Below are 14,356 nucleotides of genomic sequence, written 5' to 3' on the forward strand. Positions count from 1 at the left end.
GGCTGGCAGCCCAGGAGCACCATTTATGGGCACAATTGTGGGCCCAATTCACAACCCCCGCAGTGCACTCCTGGGTGTTGTCCCCAGCCAGGGCCACCTGGCAGGGGGAAGACAGGGGCCCCACAGCAGGAGCAGACCCCAGCCAGCCCCATACCTAGAGTAGGACATTCCTGAAAAGGAGAATCCCAGCAGAGGAGGAGAAGGGACAAGAGATCTGTCACAGCCATTCCTGAATCCCAACAAACAGCAGCAGCTCAGTGCTGCCTCCCACCCAGCTGGCAGCCAGGCAGCCGGGCAGCCTGTGCTGACGGGGCTGGACATTTGCAACACTCTGGCCTCACCTAGAGGGCTGTAAGGAGGTTTTGGAACCATATAAGCTTCAGCTCTGAGAGCCTGCCTCCTAAACCTAAAGTCACCCAAGGTGCTTCCCTCTGGGGCCTTGCCCGTTTTGTTGTGGCTGCTTCTTTCTCAATGCCATCCACTTCTGCACTCAGGAGAGGATCTGGCTGAGAGCTGGGATTGGACCAGCTCTCACCTCACCAGTCTCTACAGGAAAAGCACCCAACCTGCCCCTTTAACCACCCATAAATTCCAAAGAGTCTTCTAGAGTTCAGATACCAGGGAACCACCCTGTGGAGAAGTGGCCGTTACCTCCTTTGTGGCCCTACCAGAGGGAAGAGGGGAGGACTGTTTGCTCCCAGGGGTTCATGTGTCTGCTTTAATGATCAGGGAGCTACGGAGAACTGTGACTTTTTCTTATCGGTGTTTTGCCCCCATCACTTGGCACAGGGTAGGAGCTGAATGAATAAGTGTAAGAACGCATAAGTGGGAGCGTTTCAGATATCCAGAAAGCGATGAAGGAGGAGCTGTTGGAGATGGTTGTACCCGCAAGCACGGGATGCCGATGACCACACACTCTGATTGGGAAGCCCAGCTTCAGGCAAAACACCTGCCTACCCCATGGGTTCTCACTCCTGACTCCTGAAAAATAACTCTCTCAGGTGCTTTAGTTGAACGATTGATAAATGTTCTATCAGCTCTGCGGTAGGATTGGCCAACCTACATATATATGCATTTTTAAAATTGAGATTAAGTTCACATTACTTAAAATTTACCATTTTAACCATTGTAAAGGGTAAAAATTTACGGGTTTTAGTATATTCACAATGTTGTGCAACCATCACTACTATCTAATACACAAACATTTCATCACTGCAAAAAGAAGCCCCGTACCTGTTAGCAGTCACTCCCATTTATCCCTCCCTCATCCCTTAGCAACCACTAACCTGCTCTCTGTCTCAGTGGATTTGCCTATTCCGGACATTTTATATAAATGGAATGATACAGTCTTTGTCCTTTTGTGTCTGGCGTCTTTCACTTAGCATAATGTTTGTAAGGTCATCCATGTTGTAGCATGGCTCAGTATTTATTCTTTTTTATGACTAACTAATATTCCATTGCATGAACTATGCCATAATTTGTTTATCCATTCATCAGTTGATGAACATTTTGATTTCTACATTTTCACTAGTGTAAATAGCATTGCTATGAACATTTAGGTACAAGTATTTGTTTGAGTGCCTGTTTTCAATTATTTTGGGTATATTTCTAGGAGTGGATAGCTGATTCATATGGTAATTCTAAGTTTAACTTTTTTTAAAAATTACTATTTTTTTTTTAGCAAACAGGGTCTCACTATGTTCCCCAGGCTGGCCTCGAACTCTTGGCGTCAAGCAATCCACCTCGGCCTTCTAAGTAGCTGGGACTACAGGCACAAGCCACTGAGCCTAGCTTAGCTTAAGGTTAACTTTTTGAGGAAGCTCTAAACTGTTTTCTACAGTGGCTGCACCATTTTACATTCCCACCAGCAATGTATGAGGGTTTCAGTTTCTCCACATCCTCTCCAACATATATTATTTTCTAGGTTTTTTTTTTTCCTTATAGAAATCCAGTGGTGTGAATAGTATCTCATTGTGGTGATTTGCATTTCCCTAGCCACTCTGTGATCAGCCCTAATGACTGATACTAGTGAGCACATTTTTATATGCTTTTTGGCATATATTTGTATATATTTTTTGAGAAATGTCTACTCAAGTCATTTGCCCATTTATTAATTGGCTTGTTGAGTTGCTAAGAGTTCTTTATATATTCTGGATACTACACCCTTATCAGATCTATGATTTGTAAATATTTTCTCCTATTGTGGATTGTCTTTCCACTTTTCTTGATAGTATTTTTCATGCACAAAAGTTTTTCATTTTGATGGAGTCCAACTGGCCAGCCTACTTTAGAAAATTTTTTTAAACTTTTTATTATGGAAATTTCCAAACATACACAAAAGTAGAGCATGGTATGATGAAGATCCCTGAACCTGTCATGCAGCTTCACAATAACTAACACTTTGTCAATGTTGTTTCATCTGTGCCCCTGTTTTTTTTGTTGTTGTTGTTTGGATTTGGTTTCGTTGGAATATTTTGAATCAAATAGTAGACATTGTGTCATTTCACCTGTAAACACTTCAGTATGCATCTCTAGTAAGAATTTTTTGGTTTATATAAACTCCATGTCATCATCCCATCTGATGAAATAAGCAATAATTCATTAATATCATCTAATATTCAAATCCAAATTCAAATTTCTCCAAGGTGCCTTTTGTTTGTTTGTTTGTTCATTTGTTTGTTCGAGACAGAGTCTCGCTTAGCCACCCAGGCTGGAGTGCAGTGGCACAATCTCGGCTTACTGCAACCACCGTCTCCCAGGTTCAAGCGATTCTCCCGTCTCAGCCTCCTGAATAGCTAGGATTACAGGCGCGTGCCACCATGCCTGGCTAATTTTTGTATTTTAGTAGAGACGGAGTTTCACCATGTTGGCCAGGCTGGTCTTGAACTCCTGACCTCAGGTGATCTGCCCTCCTTGGCCTCCCAAAGTGCCAGGATTACAGGCGTAAGCCACCGCGCCCAGCCCAAGGTGTCTTTTTTACAGTTAGTTTATTTGGTTCAGGATCCCAATAAAAGTCACATATTGCATTTAACTGCAATGACTCTCAAGTCTCTTTTCTTCTGAGTCCCCCTCCTTCCCTGTTTATGCCATTGATGTGTTGGATAAACCACGTCATTTGCTCTGTAGAATGTCCCACATTCCGGCTTTGGCTGAGGTCACATTGCACTATTTACATACAAACAACTGAGCAGCCAAAATTAGGGGGGAGGTCTCAGAAACAGAACAGACTTTAATAATAATAGCTAATGGCTAGGCGGCACAAACCGTGAGGCACAGGTTACATATACACCAACTCATTTTATCACACAGCTAGTAAGGGGTGGAGCCCGGCTTTAACCCTAGGCAGTCTGTTTTCACCCTCTGTAAAGGATTGGGCATGGCTGTGTTCCAAGAAAACTTTATTTACAAAAGCAGGTGGAGAGCTGGATTTGGTGCACAGATTAGATGATCCCTCATCTACCTCACAGAGCGGCTGGAAAGGAGAAATGACAGATGGCACGCTGCTCTGTGGACTGTACAGTGTGAAGCACCTGGGAGGAGCTTGGGGGGCAGCGAACACGGTAATAAACATAAAGCTCAGAGCTCCCCGCCAAGGGTGAGCGCTTCCAGACGGAGAAGTACACGGGCCGGCCAGTCAGATGGGCATGGGTTCTGATGGGGGCTCTGCCATAGGCCGCCTGGTGACCCACGCGGGGCTGCCGTTCCTTCGGGGGTTCAACGGCATGATCAAAGACACCGGGGTGTGTGTGTGTGTGTGTGTGTGTGTGTGACGGAGTCTCGCTCTGTCGCCCAGGTTGGAGTGCAGTGGCGTATTCTCGGGTCACTGCAACCTCTGCCTCCCAGGTTCAAGCGATTCTCCTGCCTCAGCCTCCCCAGCAGCTGGGGACTACAGGCGTGCGCCACCACGCCCAGCTAATTTTTGTATTAATCACAGACGCATTTCAACGCAGAGGAGGAAGTGCTAGCGGACCCACCCCAAGGTGCACAGAGAAGGAGCCTCTGCGGCGGCCGGAGCCCCCCACGGACATCCCCTTGAGGCCCCCCCCCCAGCCCCGCCCCCAAGAGTCCCGCCCCCAGACCCGTCGAGCGAGCTCCCCTCCCTGAAATCCTCGCCCCGAGATCTCCGGCCGGCGAGCTCCGCCCCCTGAAGTCCCCGTCCCAAGATCCGGGGCCGGCGAGCTCCGCCTCCCGAAGTCCCCGCCCCCAGCTCCCCGGCCGGCGTGCTTTGCGGCCGCCCTGCCGCGCGCACATGTAGGCGTTCCGAGCGGCGGCAGAGGTGAGCGCACGGACGAGCGGGAGGGACCCTTCTCCGGCATGATGCGACCCGGTAACGCGTTCAGACTGCGGAGTAGCCTAGGGGCCCAGAGTGGAAGCGTAGCGAGGACCCCTCTGCGGGGCTCCTGCAGCCCCTCCTCCCCCAGCCACCGGCGGGCTGCATGGTACTGTCTTCTAGGCCCACCCCGCAGCGCGATGGCCCTAGGGACGTTGGACTTTGGTCCAGACCTTTCCTTTCTTAGCCTCACTTTCCGCATTGGGAAAAAAAAGCCCGAATGATAATGATTCTTATAGGAGTTCTTGATTAAGATAGGCCAAGCGGTACCCTGCGTTTTTGTTTGCGGCAACTCATTCGTTGCTCATTAAGCACTTTTCACGGACAGGAATACAGTAAGTGTCAATCAAAGTTAAATAATTGTGAATTTTTACTGACATATTCACGGATGAAGTGATAGGATGCCCGGGGATGTTTCAAAATAAACCAGTTGGACGGAGGTGTGAGTGGAAAGAGAAATCAAACAAGATTGGCCATGAGTTGATGGGATTGAAGTTGATGGATGTACTATTTTGTCTACTTTGGTATATGCTTGTAATTTGGCATAACAAGTTTTCTAAAACAAAAAGTTTGCTGTGGACACCTGACAGCCTGTGCTCCAATACTATGCCTGTGTTAGCCTGCTAGAGCGGCCATGCCGAAGTACCGGAGACTGAGTGGCCCAACCAGCAGAAATTTGTCCTCTGGGAGTTATGGAGGCTGGAAGTTCAAGACCAAGGTGTTAACAGGGTTGGTGTCTTCTGAGACCTCCCTTCTTGGCTTGTAGGTGGTAGCCTTTTCCCTGGATCCTCACATGATCTTCCCGCTGTGCCTGTTTGCATCCTAATCTCTTCTTATAAGTACACCAGTCAAATTGGATTAGGATCCATACTGATGGCCTCATTTTCTCTTAATTATCTCCTTAAAGACCCTGTCTCCAAATACAGCCGCAGTCTGAGGTACTGGGGGTTAGGACTTAAATATATGAACTGGGGAGGAGGAGACACAGTTCAGCCCATAACACTGTCACTTTACTAGCTTAGGATTTTGGCCATTTAAGTTTTCACAGCTTTGAAATAGGGTTAGCTGTAGTAATTAGGTCATGGGGTTGTGAGGGTTCAATCGTTAGGGTGCTCAGAACTGAGTCTAGCATATAGTAAGCACTCAATAAATTGAACACGTTTTTCCTTATAAATTAGTACTCATAGGGCTTTACCATGGGATGAGTGGAATGAGGCAGTTGGAGTGCTGTGCCCAGCGATGGGAATAAAAGTCATTACAGCCATTATTATAAGGAATATCTGCTGCTGTGCCAGACACTGAATGTTTTATGTATGCATGTTTATTCATGTGCTCATCGCCGCCACCCTAGAGGTGGGCCATTACGACACACCTGTTTGGCACATGGGGAAATTGACGCACAGAGACGGAGCTGGGATTTGCACACAGGCACTCTGGCTCTAGAGCCCACACTCTTCACCACTATGCTGTGTTACTTTGGTTTAAAAAGGTGGTGTGGCCCCTGGAGGATGTTCAGTCTGCAGGCTGACCCAGGGAAACTGGCTGACTTCTCTTTTTCTTGGCCCAGATTGTCTGCGGTGACTACACTCATGGCAGGTCCCCTGTGGCGGACCGCAGCATTTGTGCAGAGACACAGGACAGGCCTCTTGGTGGGTTCCTGTGCAGGCCTGTTTGGAGTTCCAATCTCGTACCACCTCTTCCCGGATCCCGTGGTCCAATGGCTCTACCAGTACTGGCCTCAGGGCCAGCCAGCTCCGCTCCCTCCACAGCTGCAGAGCCTCTTCCAAGAGGTGCTACAGGACATAGGTGTTCCTTCAGGCCATTGCTACAAGCCCTTCACCACCTTCACCTTCCAGCCTGTGAGTGCAGGCTTCCCAAGACTCCCTGCTGGGGCTGTGGTGGGCATCCCTGCCAGTTTCTTGGGGGACCTAGTGATCAACACTAACCATCCCGTGGTCATACATGGGCATACAGTGGACTGGCGGAGCCCAGCAGGCGCCCGGCTGAGAGCTTCCCTGACCCTGTCCCGTGAAGCCCAGAAGTTCGCCTTGGCCAGGGAAGTGGTGTACCTGGAAAGCAGTACCACTGCCGTGCAGGCCCTGCTGGCCCCAGCTTGCCTGGCAGGGACCTGGGCACTGGGCGTGGGTGCCAAGTACACCCTGGGGCTCCATGCAGGCCCCATGAATTTGCGGGCTGCCTTCAGCTTGGTGGCAGCAGTGGCAGGCTTTGTGGCCTACGCCTTCTCCCAGGATTCTCTCACTCATGCCGTGGAGTCCTGGCTGGACCGCCGCACGGCCTCCCTCTCTGCAGCCTATGCCTGTGGTGGAGTGGAGTTCTATGAGAAGCTTCTGTCGGGCAACCTGGCCCTGCGCAGTCTCCTGGGCAAAGAGGGGGAGAAGCTGTATACACCCAGCGGGAACATCGTCCCCAGACACTTGTTCCGAATCAAACATTTACCCTACACCACCCGCCGGGACTCTGTGCTGCAGATGTGGAGGGTGATGCTCAATCCGGGCCGCTCCTGATGGGCTCATCACAAGGACACTTCCAGCTTGTGCAGACACCACCCTGCCATTGAGTCTGGAGGGCCCTGTTGGAGCCTTTGGACCTATAGCTCAAGGCCAGAAAAATCATTGGCTTTGGAATTAAATAGCTTAGATTGTACTATAACCACTACTTATGAACTCAGGGACTGTGAGGGACTATTCAGGGACTATGAATCTGAGCCTTTGTTTCTTGAACTGTAAAGTAGAGATGATGTAAACTGCCTTGCAAGATTGTAGAGTTGGGTAAGGTCATGAACATAAGGGCCTGGCGCAAAGGGTGCGCTGTAAATAAACAGACATCCCTCCTTCTTGGTCTTTTTTTTTTTTTTTTTTTTGAGAGCATCTCACTCTGTTGCCCGGGATGGACTGCAGTGGTGACCATAGCTCACTGCAGCCTCAAACTCCTGGGCTCAAGTGATCCACCCTCCTCAGGCTCTCAAAATGCTGGAATTACAGGCGTGAGCCACTTCGCCCAGCCTCCTTCTTGGTCTTGAGTGCCAGCAGGCTGTGGGAGTCAGGGCACACCTCAACACCAGGGTACTTGCAGTTATGTGAACACTTTCCTACAGTGAAGAACCACCCCTCAATTTAAGTGGTGGTCAAATCCCAATTTTCCTCCACTCTGTTAGAGGTTAAAAGACTAGAGAGCCCAAGATGAGAAGTTAGTGTGGGCCTGAGAGGCTGTTTTAAGGTGAGGGGGCCTTAAGAGTGTTGTGTCAGTCAAGGTCCCGTGGATGCAGATGGCACACTCAGGGAGAGGGAGACCAGCAAGTGCCAGGAGAGTCCCTGGACCTGAGGGGAGGGGAGGTGTTCCAGAACTCCAAGATCTGTGGCATGGGAAACTTGGCAAGAGCTTCACTCAAATGTAGAGGAAGGAACAAACCATTGTAAAACCGAGGCCCTGCAGGGAGGGAGCCCACTGGCACCATCCAGAGCTGTCAGCCTCCCCAGGCACAGCGTGGCCAGGGCTTGGAGAGGAGAGGCAGCAAGGTGGGGGTGAGCTTGGCTCGTAGGGGTCAGCAAGGAGAGCAGAGGGGTGGAGTGGGACCAGGGTTAGGCCTGGTCCCACTCAGGACCCAGGGGAGACTGCAGCCCTGCCCTGCTTATTTCCCTTGAGCCCTCCGGTGGTGGATGGAGCTGGCCTCCTGGTTAGATCCTTGGACAGGGGACCACAGCAGGGCAAGGTGAGGAGAGTTGTGATCAGAGAGCCAGACCCAATTTGGCTTCATGACATCTTTTAGTTGGAGATTAGGTTTTCCCTGGGAAAGTATTTGAACACAGTGGTGGCAGTTCCTGGCAGGAGACCTGGAGAGGAGAGTGAGCCAGGGGGGCTGCAGAATGCAGTGGGAATGGCACACCTCCCTGCTGGGCCCCTCACTGTGGGCTGGAGCTCAGTGTGCTGGGCCAGCTCACGGGTCCTCACACTGGACCTGAACAGGCTGAGTTCCTGAGGGCAGCACATCCTTGCTCATTCCCCAGGCCCTGGTACCTAGGACGGCACTGGGCACGGGCTTGGAATACATAGGTGGATAGATGAGGCAGTGGCTGGGTGAACCAGTCTTCACTCAGGGACACACCATTTCGTGGGGCCCCTTGGGGTGTCACCCACCTGCTGCTGCTGTACTTAAAGGGCCACAAGGCCATGTGAGGCCACCTCATTCCTGAGCAGTACGGTCTGGGGCCTGGATTTGATGGGCTCCACTTTCTCACTACTCCCACCCCCAACCCATCTGCTCTCAGTACTGCAGGAGCCATGATGGTTTCAGGCATTCCTGCTGATCTGCCCGAACCATTAGCGAAGGCAGCCCCACGATGGGGAGAAAAGGCTGCTTACTCAGCTCCCTCTGCTCCAAGTCACAGACCTTGTCTCCACTCACAGGCTGTTCCCAGTCGTCACACAAGCCTTACATGCTACCCTCCAACCTTGGCGCACACATCCTCCAGCCGTGTGTATGTGTGTGCGTGTGTGTGTGCGTGCATTGCTCCGCCTTGCTGCACTGTTCACATCCTCCAGTCCTCCACAGCCTGGCTCAGGCCACCTCAGGCCCTCCCACTGAGAGCCCCCCTGGCAGGTTGGCTGAGCTCCGTGTCCCTTCTTCCCCCTCCCACCCTCCCACTGCATGACTCACCCAGCACCCAGCCTTGGTGCTTTCCCTCCCAGTAGCTCTCGGCTCCTTCCCCTTTCCTTCATCTCCACTGGGCCTCCTGACTCTTCTCCCAGTTCTCCCAGCTCCTGGAAGCGCAGGTTTGACTGGGTGACTCTCCTGCCTAAAGCCCTTTAGGGACATCCCCATGCTTTCTGGCGAAAACCACATCTCCTGCCCATCCGTGTCCCACTTCCCCTTGCTCTGGATCCTAGCCTCGCTGCAGTTTGGTTCCTGAACTGCTCTCCCCTCCTCCCCACACAGCTTTCGTGTTCGCTGTGTCCTTGATCTGGGCTGCGGTCTCACAGCCTGCCCGGTGCTCAATTATTTAGTGTTCCTCCTGCTGGAATGCCCAGGGGAACCTGTTCACTCACGCGTTGCTTCTCCCAGGGAAGCCTCCCTGTCTCACGTCAGATGCCCGTTTGTACGCTGTCATACACCCAACACCTCTTCCTCGCCCTACTGCTGACTAATTAAGTTACCATGGAGCTAGCGGCTTAGCGTCTCCTCTACTGAAATGTAAAATCTGCAATGGCAGGATTGTGTATCTTGTTTACAGCTCTAAATTGAGGCTCTCCATAATATTTATTTTTTTGCAGTTTCAGTAACTAGAAACAATATTTTTTCATAAATGAACAGGACTCTAAGCTATAACAGACACAGCCCCAGCTTCCTAAAAGCCTCTGAGCAATTACAGCAAGGCTGGTTGCATTCCTTGTATGCGGCCATTCTGAATCCTATCCGACCCTGTCCTGTTTCCCACCTTGGGACTTGCCAAGGACAGAGCCTGGCCCTAGTCATCCATGATTGCTGACATCAGTGGGGAAATCAGGACACTTCTGGGTCACTTCCTGTAGGGCACAGATTACTACCTAGGGCACCAGGGACCCTGGCTTTAGGAGGATTTTTTTATAATATTGCGTCCCTACACACAGGTCAGAGGTTGATCTCAGAAAGGTGAAGAAACATGCTCTAGGGCTTTGTCGCTAGGTTGGGTGGTAGGCATCTGCCTTGTAACTGTCACCCTGCACTTTTCCTTCTCCCATGCCTGCTGTGTGCTGGAATCATTAGCACTTTGTCCTAGATCCCTTGTGAACATTGTTCTCCTGGCTTAGGCCTCGCTTCTCCCCATCCCAGGTTCATGGTTCTGTGGGTATGAACTTGCAAAGATGCCTGACATCCCAGAGCAATCATAAACAGACCCAGGACTTGGCCGACTTACGGAAAACTACAACACACAAAGACTCCCCCTCCTCAGCCCGCCCCCCCCCCCCCTTGCAGGCACACACACACACAAACACACACACGCACACACACAAACACACACACGCACACACACATCTGGACACAGCCAGAATACAGGGAGGGGAGTCTCAGAGTCATGGCGCTGATGCTGGCTCTGCTCTTCACTGACCCTCCTAGCCCTGCTGCCTCAGTCCCCACCAGTGTCCACAAGGCAAGGTTCCACTCAGCCTTGCCTGGAGCTGGGCACGCACACACACACAAACCTGATCCCCATGTGTGTGTAGATCACAGGCTGAGTTCCAGATCAATGCATGGGTCCTCACCCGGCGAGGCCTCCTGCCTGTCTCCTCCCCACCATGTCCCTATAGTAACATAATGGGGCCTTTATTATCCTCCAGACACTGTGCTAGGTTTTTAGAGACATTTTCTCATTTATTCCCAATTGGGGCATGTGGTTGGTAATATTATTATTTCAGTTTTACAGGAAAGGGAACATCACAGAAAGGTGAAGAAATTTGCCCTAAATCATAAAACTTTGTAAGTGGCAGAACAAGGATTTGAAGCTGGCAGTCTGGTTCCAGGTATCATTCTTAAAACACTAAATTTATACTGTCCTATTTAGCCTGAAAGTTTCATGGTGCAGACTTATACTGTGGACTCCATAGCCCTTTTCCTCATGCTGGGTTAGAAGTAACTTTTTCAGGCTCACTATTTTTATTAGGAAAAAGTAGTCACTGAGCGGAACTTCCGAGGAGACCCCTCCAGCTAACTGAAGAGAAAGGGACAACCAGCCTACCATGTTTAGTGCAGCAGGGGGAACAGGACGGAAGGGCAGGGTGTCATGGAGCACTAGGAGGCACCAGCTGAGGAAAGGGGATCTCAGGAGGTAGGGAGACAGCAGAGTGGGCAGCCAGCCATGTGTTCAAATCCTGGCCTACCACTTTAACAGGGCGATCTGGAACAAGTGACTTCTGGTCCTGAGTTTCCTGTCTGTAAAATGGGTGCATTCCTATATATCTTTCAGGATTGTTTTGATGATGAAAGTGAAAGAAAGTTTGCAAAATGTGGAGCCTGGTGAGGGTATACAGTAGGCTTTAAAAAAAGATTGATTTTCTAAATGTTAGTGCTTCTAAATGGTATAAGGTGTTCAGGTCTTGGAGCTGCTGCCCAAATACCAGCAATTTCCAGAGAACTCGCTGCTGCCTAATACAGCTTTATTTTAAAGCTTTTCAAAGCGCCAGTTCAGTTAGGGCAATTTTTCAAGTGGCTATCAGTTGGCATCTTTTGGAAGGTACTTGGCAGCAACTGAAAGCAGAGGACCTATGTGGCCTTAGGGGGAAACACCAGGCTGGAGGAGAGGGCATTAGCGTGGAAGGTGGTCCTTTACACCTACTCTACGGGGAATGTTTTTCTTTTTCTTTCTCTCTTTCTTTCTTTCTTTTCTTTCTTTTTCTTTTGAGAAGAGTCTTACTCAGCCTTGGCCTCCTGGACTCAATCAACCCTCCCACCTCAGCCCCCCTAGTACTGGGAATACAGGTGTGCACCACCATGCCCAGCTAATTTTTTTTTTTTTTTTTTTTTTTTGTAGAGATGGGGTTTTACTATGTTACCCAGGCTGGTCTTGAACTTCTGTTCTCAAGAGATCCACCCACCTCAGCCTCCCAAAGTGCTGGGATTACAGGCGTGAGTCACTTCACCTGGCCCGTACTGGTAATTTTAAAATACTAAAGCATTCAGTGTTAGTAAGGTTGTGGTAAAATTGATACAAGCATATGCCCTTGGTGACATTTGTGTTAGGCAGCTTCTAAGATGACCCTAATGATCCCTGGTCCTAATATTTTTGGCCCTGGTTCATAATCCACTCCCCTTGCTCCTCTTGGTTCTAAACAATAGAATACAGCAACACTGAGGGGATATCACCTCAGTGATTAGATTACAGAAGATTATGACTTCTGTCTTGCTAAGAGACCCTTGTCTTCTTGGCTTCACATGTTTTATCTTGAAGCAAGTTGCCATGTTGGAGAGACCCACATGGCAAGGAACTAAAGGCACCCTCTGAGCAAACAGCCAGCTAACAGCTGGGGCCCTCGGGCCACAAGGCACTGAATCCTACCAAGAACCGTGTGAGCCTGGAATAGAATCCTTCCCTACTCAAGCTTTCAGATGAGACCCCATGTATTAATCCATTCTCATGCTGCTATGAAGAAATACCCAAAACTGTGTGATTTATAAAGAAAAGAGGTTTAATTAACTCACAGTTCCACATGGCTGGGGAGGCCTCAGGAAACTTACAATCATGGCAGAAAGCACCTTTTCACAGGGCGACAGGAGAGAGAATGAGTGTCAGCAGGGAAAATGGAAGTAGAAAATCATCAGATCTCTTGAGAACTCACTCGCTGTCATGAGAACAGCATGGGGAAACCATCCCCATGATTCAGTTACCTCCTACCTGGTCCCTCCCGTGATACACAGGGATTATGGGATTACAATTCAAGAGGAGATGCGGGTGGGGACACAAAGCCAAATCGTAGCACCCCAGCCTCAGCCAGCACCTTCACTGCAGCCTTGAGAGCCCCTGGAGCAGAGAAGCAGCGATTGTGCCTGGATTCCTGACCCACAGAAACAACAAGACGATAAATCCATGTTGTAGTGAGCCATTTGGTGGGGTAACTTGGTATGCAGAAATAGATAACTCATACTCTTTATTAACTGACATAATGTTTTTGGAAAGCAATTTGGCAAAACTTGATACAATCATAAAAGTTTATCTTTTGACCCAGTAATTTCAAACCTATGTATTTCCTAGGGCCGTAACCCCATAGAAACTGAATACTACATGCCCAAAGAGGTACATTAAAGCATTAGATATAAATACAACAAAATAACAATAATGGAAATGTTGAATAGCAGTGACTTTGGAAGTATCCACTTATTGAACATTTTCAGCCATTAAAAAGTATAATTATGAAGACTACAGTAGAAGCATGGGGAAATACTAGTTATAAATATCAAATCTTTTTTTAAAAATGAGGTACAATCTGCATGGTGATTGCAATAATGTAAACATGATAAAACCTAGGAGGAAATTCACAAAATTTAAAGTAGTTGTGTTATAGGGGAATTTTAAGTGATTTTATGAATTCAAATAATAAGGACTTAGCACTATATATATTTACGGTCACGCATCACCTAATGACAGGGATATGTTCTGAGAAATGCCTTGGAAGGCAATTCCATCTTTGTGTGAACATCATAGTGTACTTACACAAACCTAGATGGCACAGCCTCCTACACACCTAGGCTAGATGGTGTCACCTTTGCTACTGGGCTCCAAACCTGTAAAGCACATTGTTGTGCTGAATACTGTGGGCAGTTGTAACGCAATGGTAAGGATTTGTGTATCAAAACATAGAAAAGTAAAATACGGTAGTATTAATCTCATGGGACACTGTCATATACGTGGTTCCTCGCCGACTGAATGTCATCATGCAGCGTGTGACTGTGTGTAAGCATGAAGGCCTACTCAGAGGTACCCTGGACCTCCACCCTCTCCCTGCATCAAGGTGACAGATTCTGGCATCCCTGCTTCTGGCCCTGCATTCTTGGGGCATGGCCAGCCTTCTGTCTGTCGGTTACTGTGATGCCCATGAAAATGTGCCACTCAGACCTGCTGCGGAGCGGATTTGACTGACAGCCCCAGCTGCTGTTTCTCTCCGTCCACCCGTGCTTTGCCTCCACAGGCTGCTTTCCACCAGCGATGGAGCGTGGGGACAGTACTGCTGCAAGTGGATCGTGGGACTCCTCCAGTGGGTGACTGTGGCTCGAGAACTCTCCAGTGGCCTGGGCAAGCCTTTCTCAGAACTGCTCTGACGTCTGAGGCCCATCCTCCCTGTTCCTCCACGGGTGTCACACCTGTACTGTGGTCTGAAGGATCTCCCTGCCTTCTCCTATCCCCTCCTTCTTTGTCCTTCACAGGCAGTTCCCCCAATATGGCTGTTACTCATGCAATCCTGTCTTTGTGTCTGGTTCTCAGAGGACCTCCACTAACGGTTACCCCTCACTCAGTCAGGTGCAGTGTGAGGTCCTGGGGA

General features: G+C 49.4%; 1 protein-coding gene across 3 annotated transcripts; it reads left to right on the top strand.

Annotated features, from left to right (window-relative positions):
- The first annotated feature begins 4,159 nt into the window (after positions 1-4,159).
- On the top strand, positions 4,160-7,184 carry TMEM177 (transmembrane protein 177). Of its 3 annotated transcripts, none has more exons than XM_055380516.2 (2): positions 4,160-4,276; positions 5,898-7,184. In XM_055380516.2, the coding sequence occupies exon 2, from the start codon at positions 5,920-5,922 to the stop codon at positions 6,853-6,855; it is 936 nt and encodes a 311-aa protein (XP_055236491.1). In that variant the 5' UTR covers positions 4,160-4,276; positions 5,898-5,919; the 3' UTR covers positions 6,856-7,184. The 3 variants fall into 3 exon arrangements, with proteins under 3 accessions (XP_055236491.1, XP_055236490.1, XP_004031741.2); XM_055380515.1 differs by having other exon boundaries at positions 4,211-4,665; XM_004031693.5 differs by having other exon boundaries at positions 4,219-4,327.
- The last annotated feature ends 7,172 nt before the right edge of the window (positions 7,185-14,356 follow it).

The sequence above is a fragment of the Gorilla gorilla genome, chromosome 11 (assembly GCF_029281585.2).
Source record: "Gorilla gorilla gorilla isolate KB3781 chromosome 11, NHGRI_mGorGor1-v2.1_pri, whole genome shotgun sequence".
Lineage (NCBI taxonomy): Eukaryota > Metazoa > Chordata > Mammalia > Primates > Hominidae > Gorilla > Gorilla gorilla.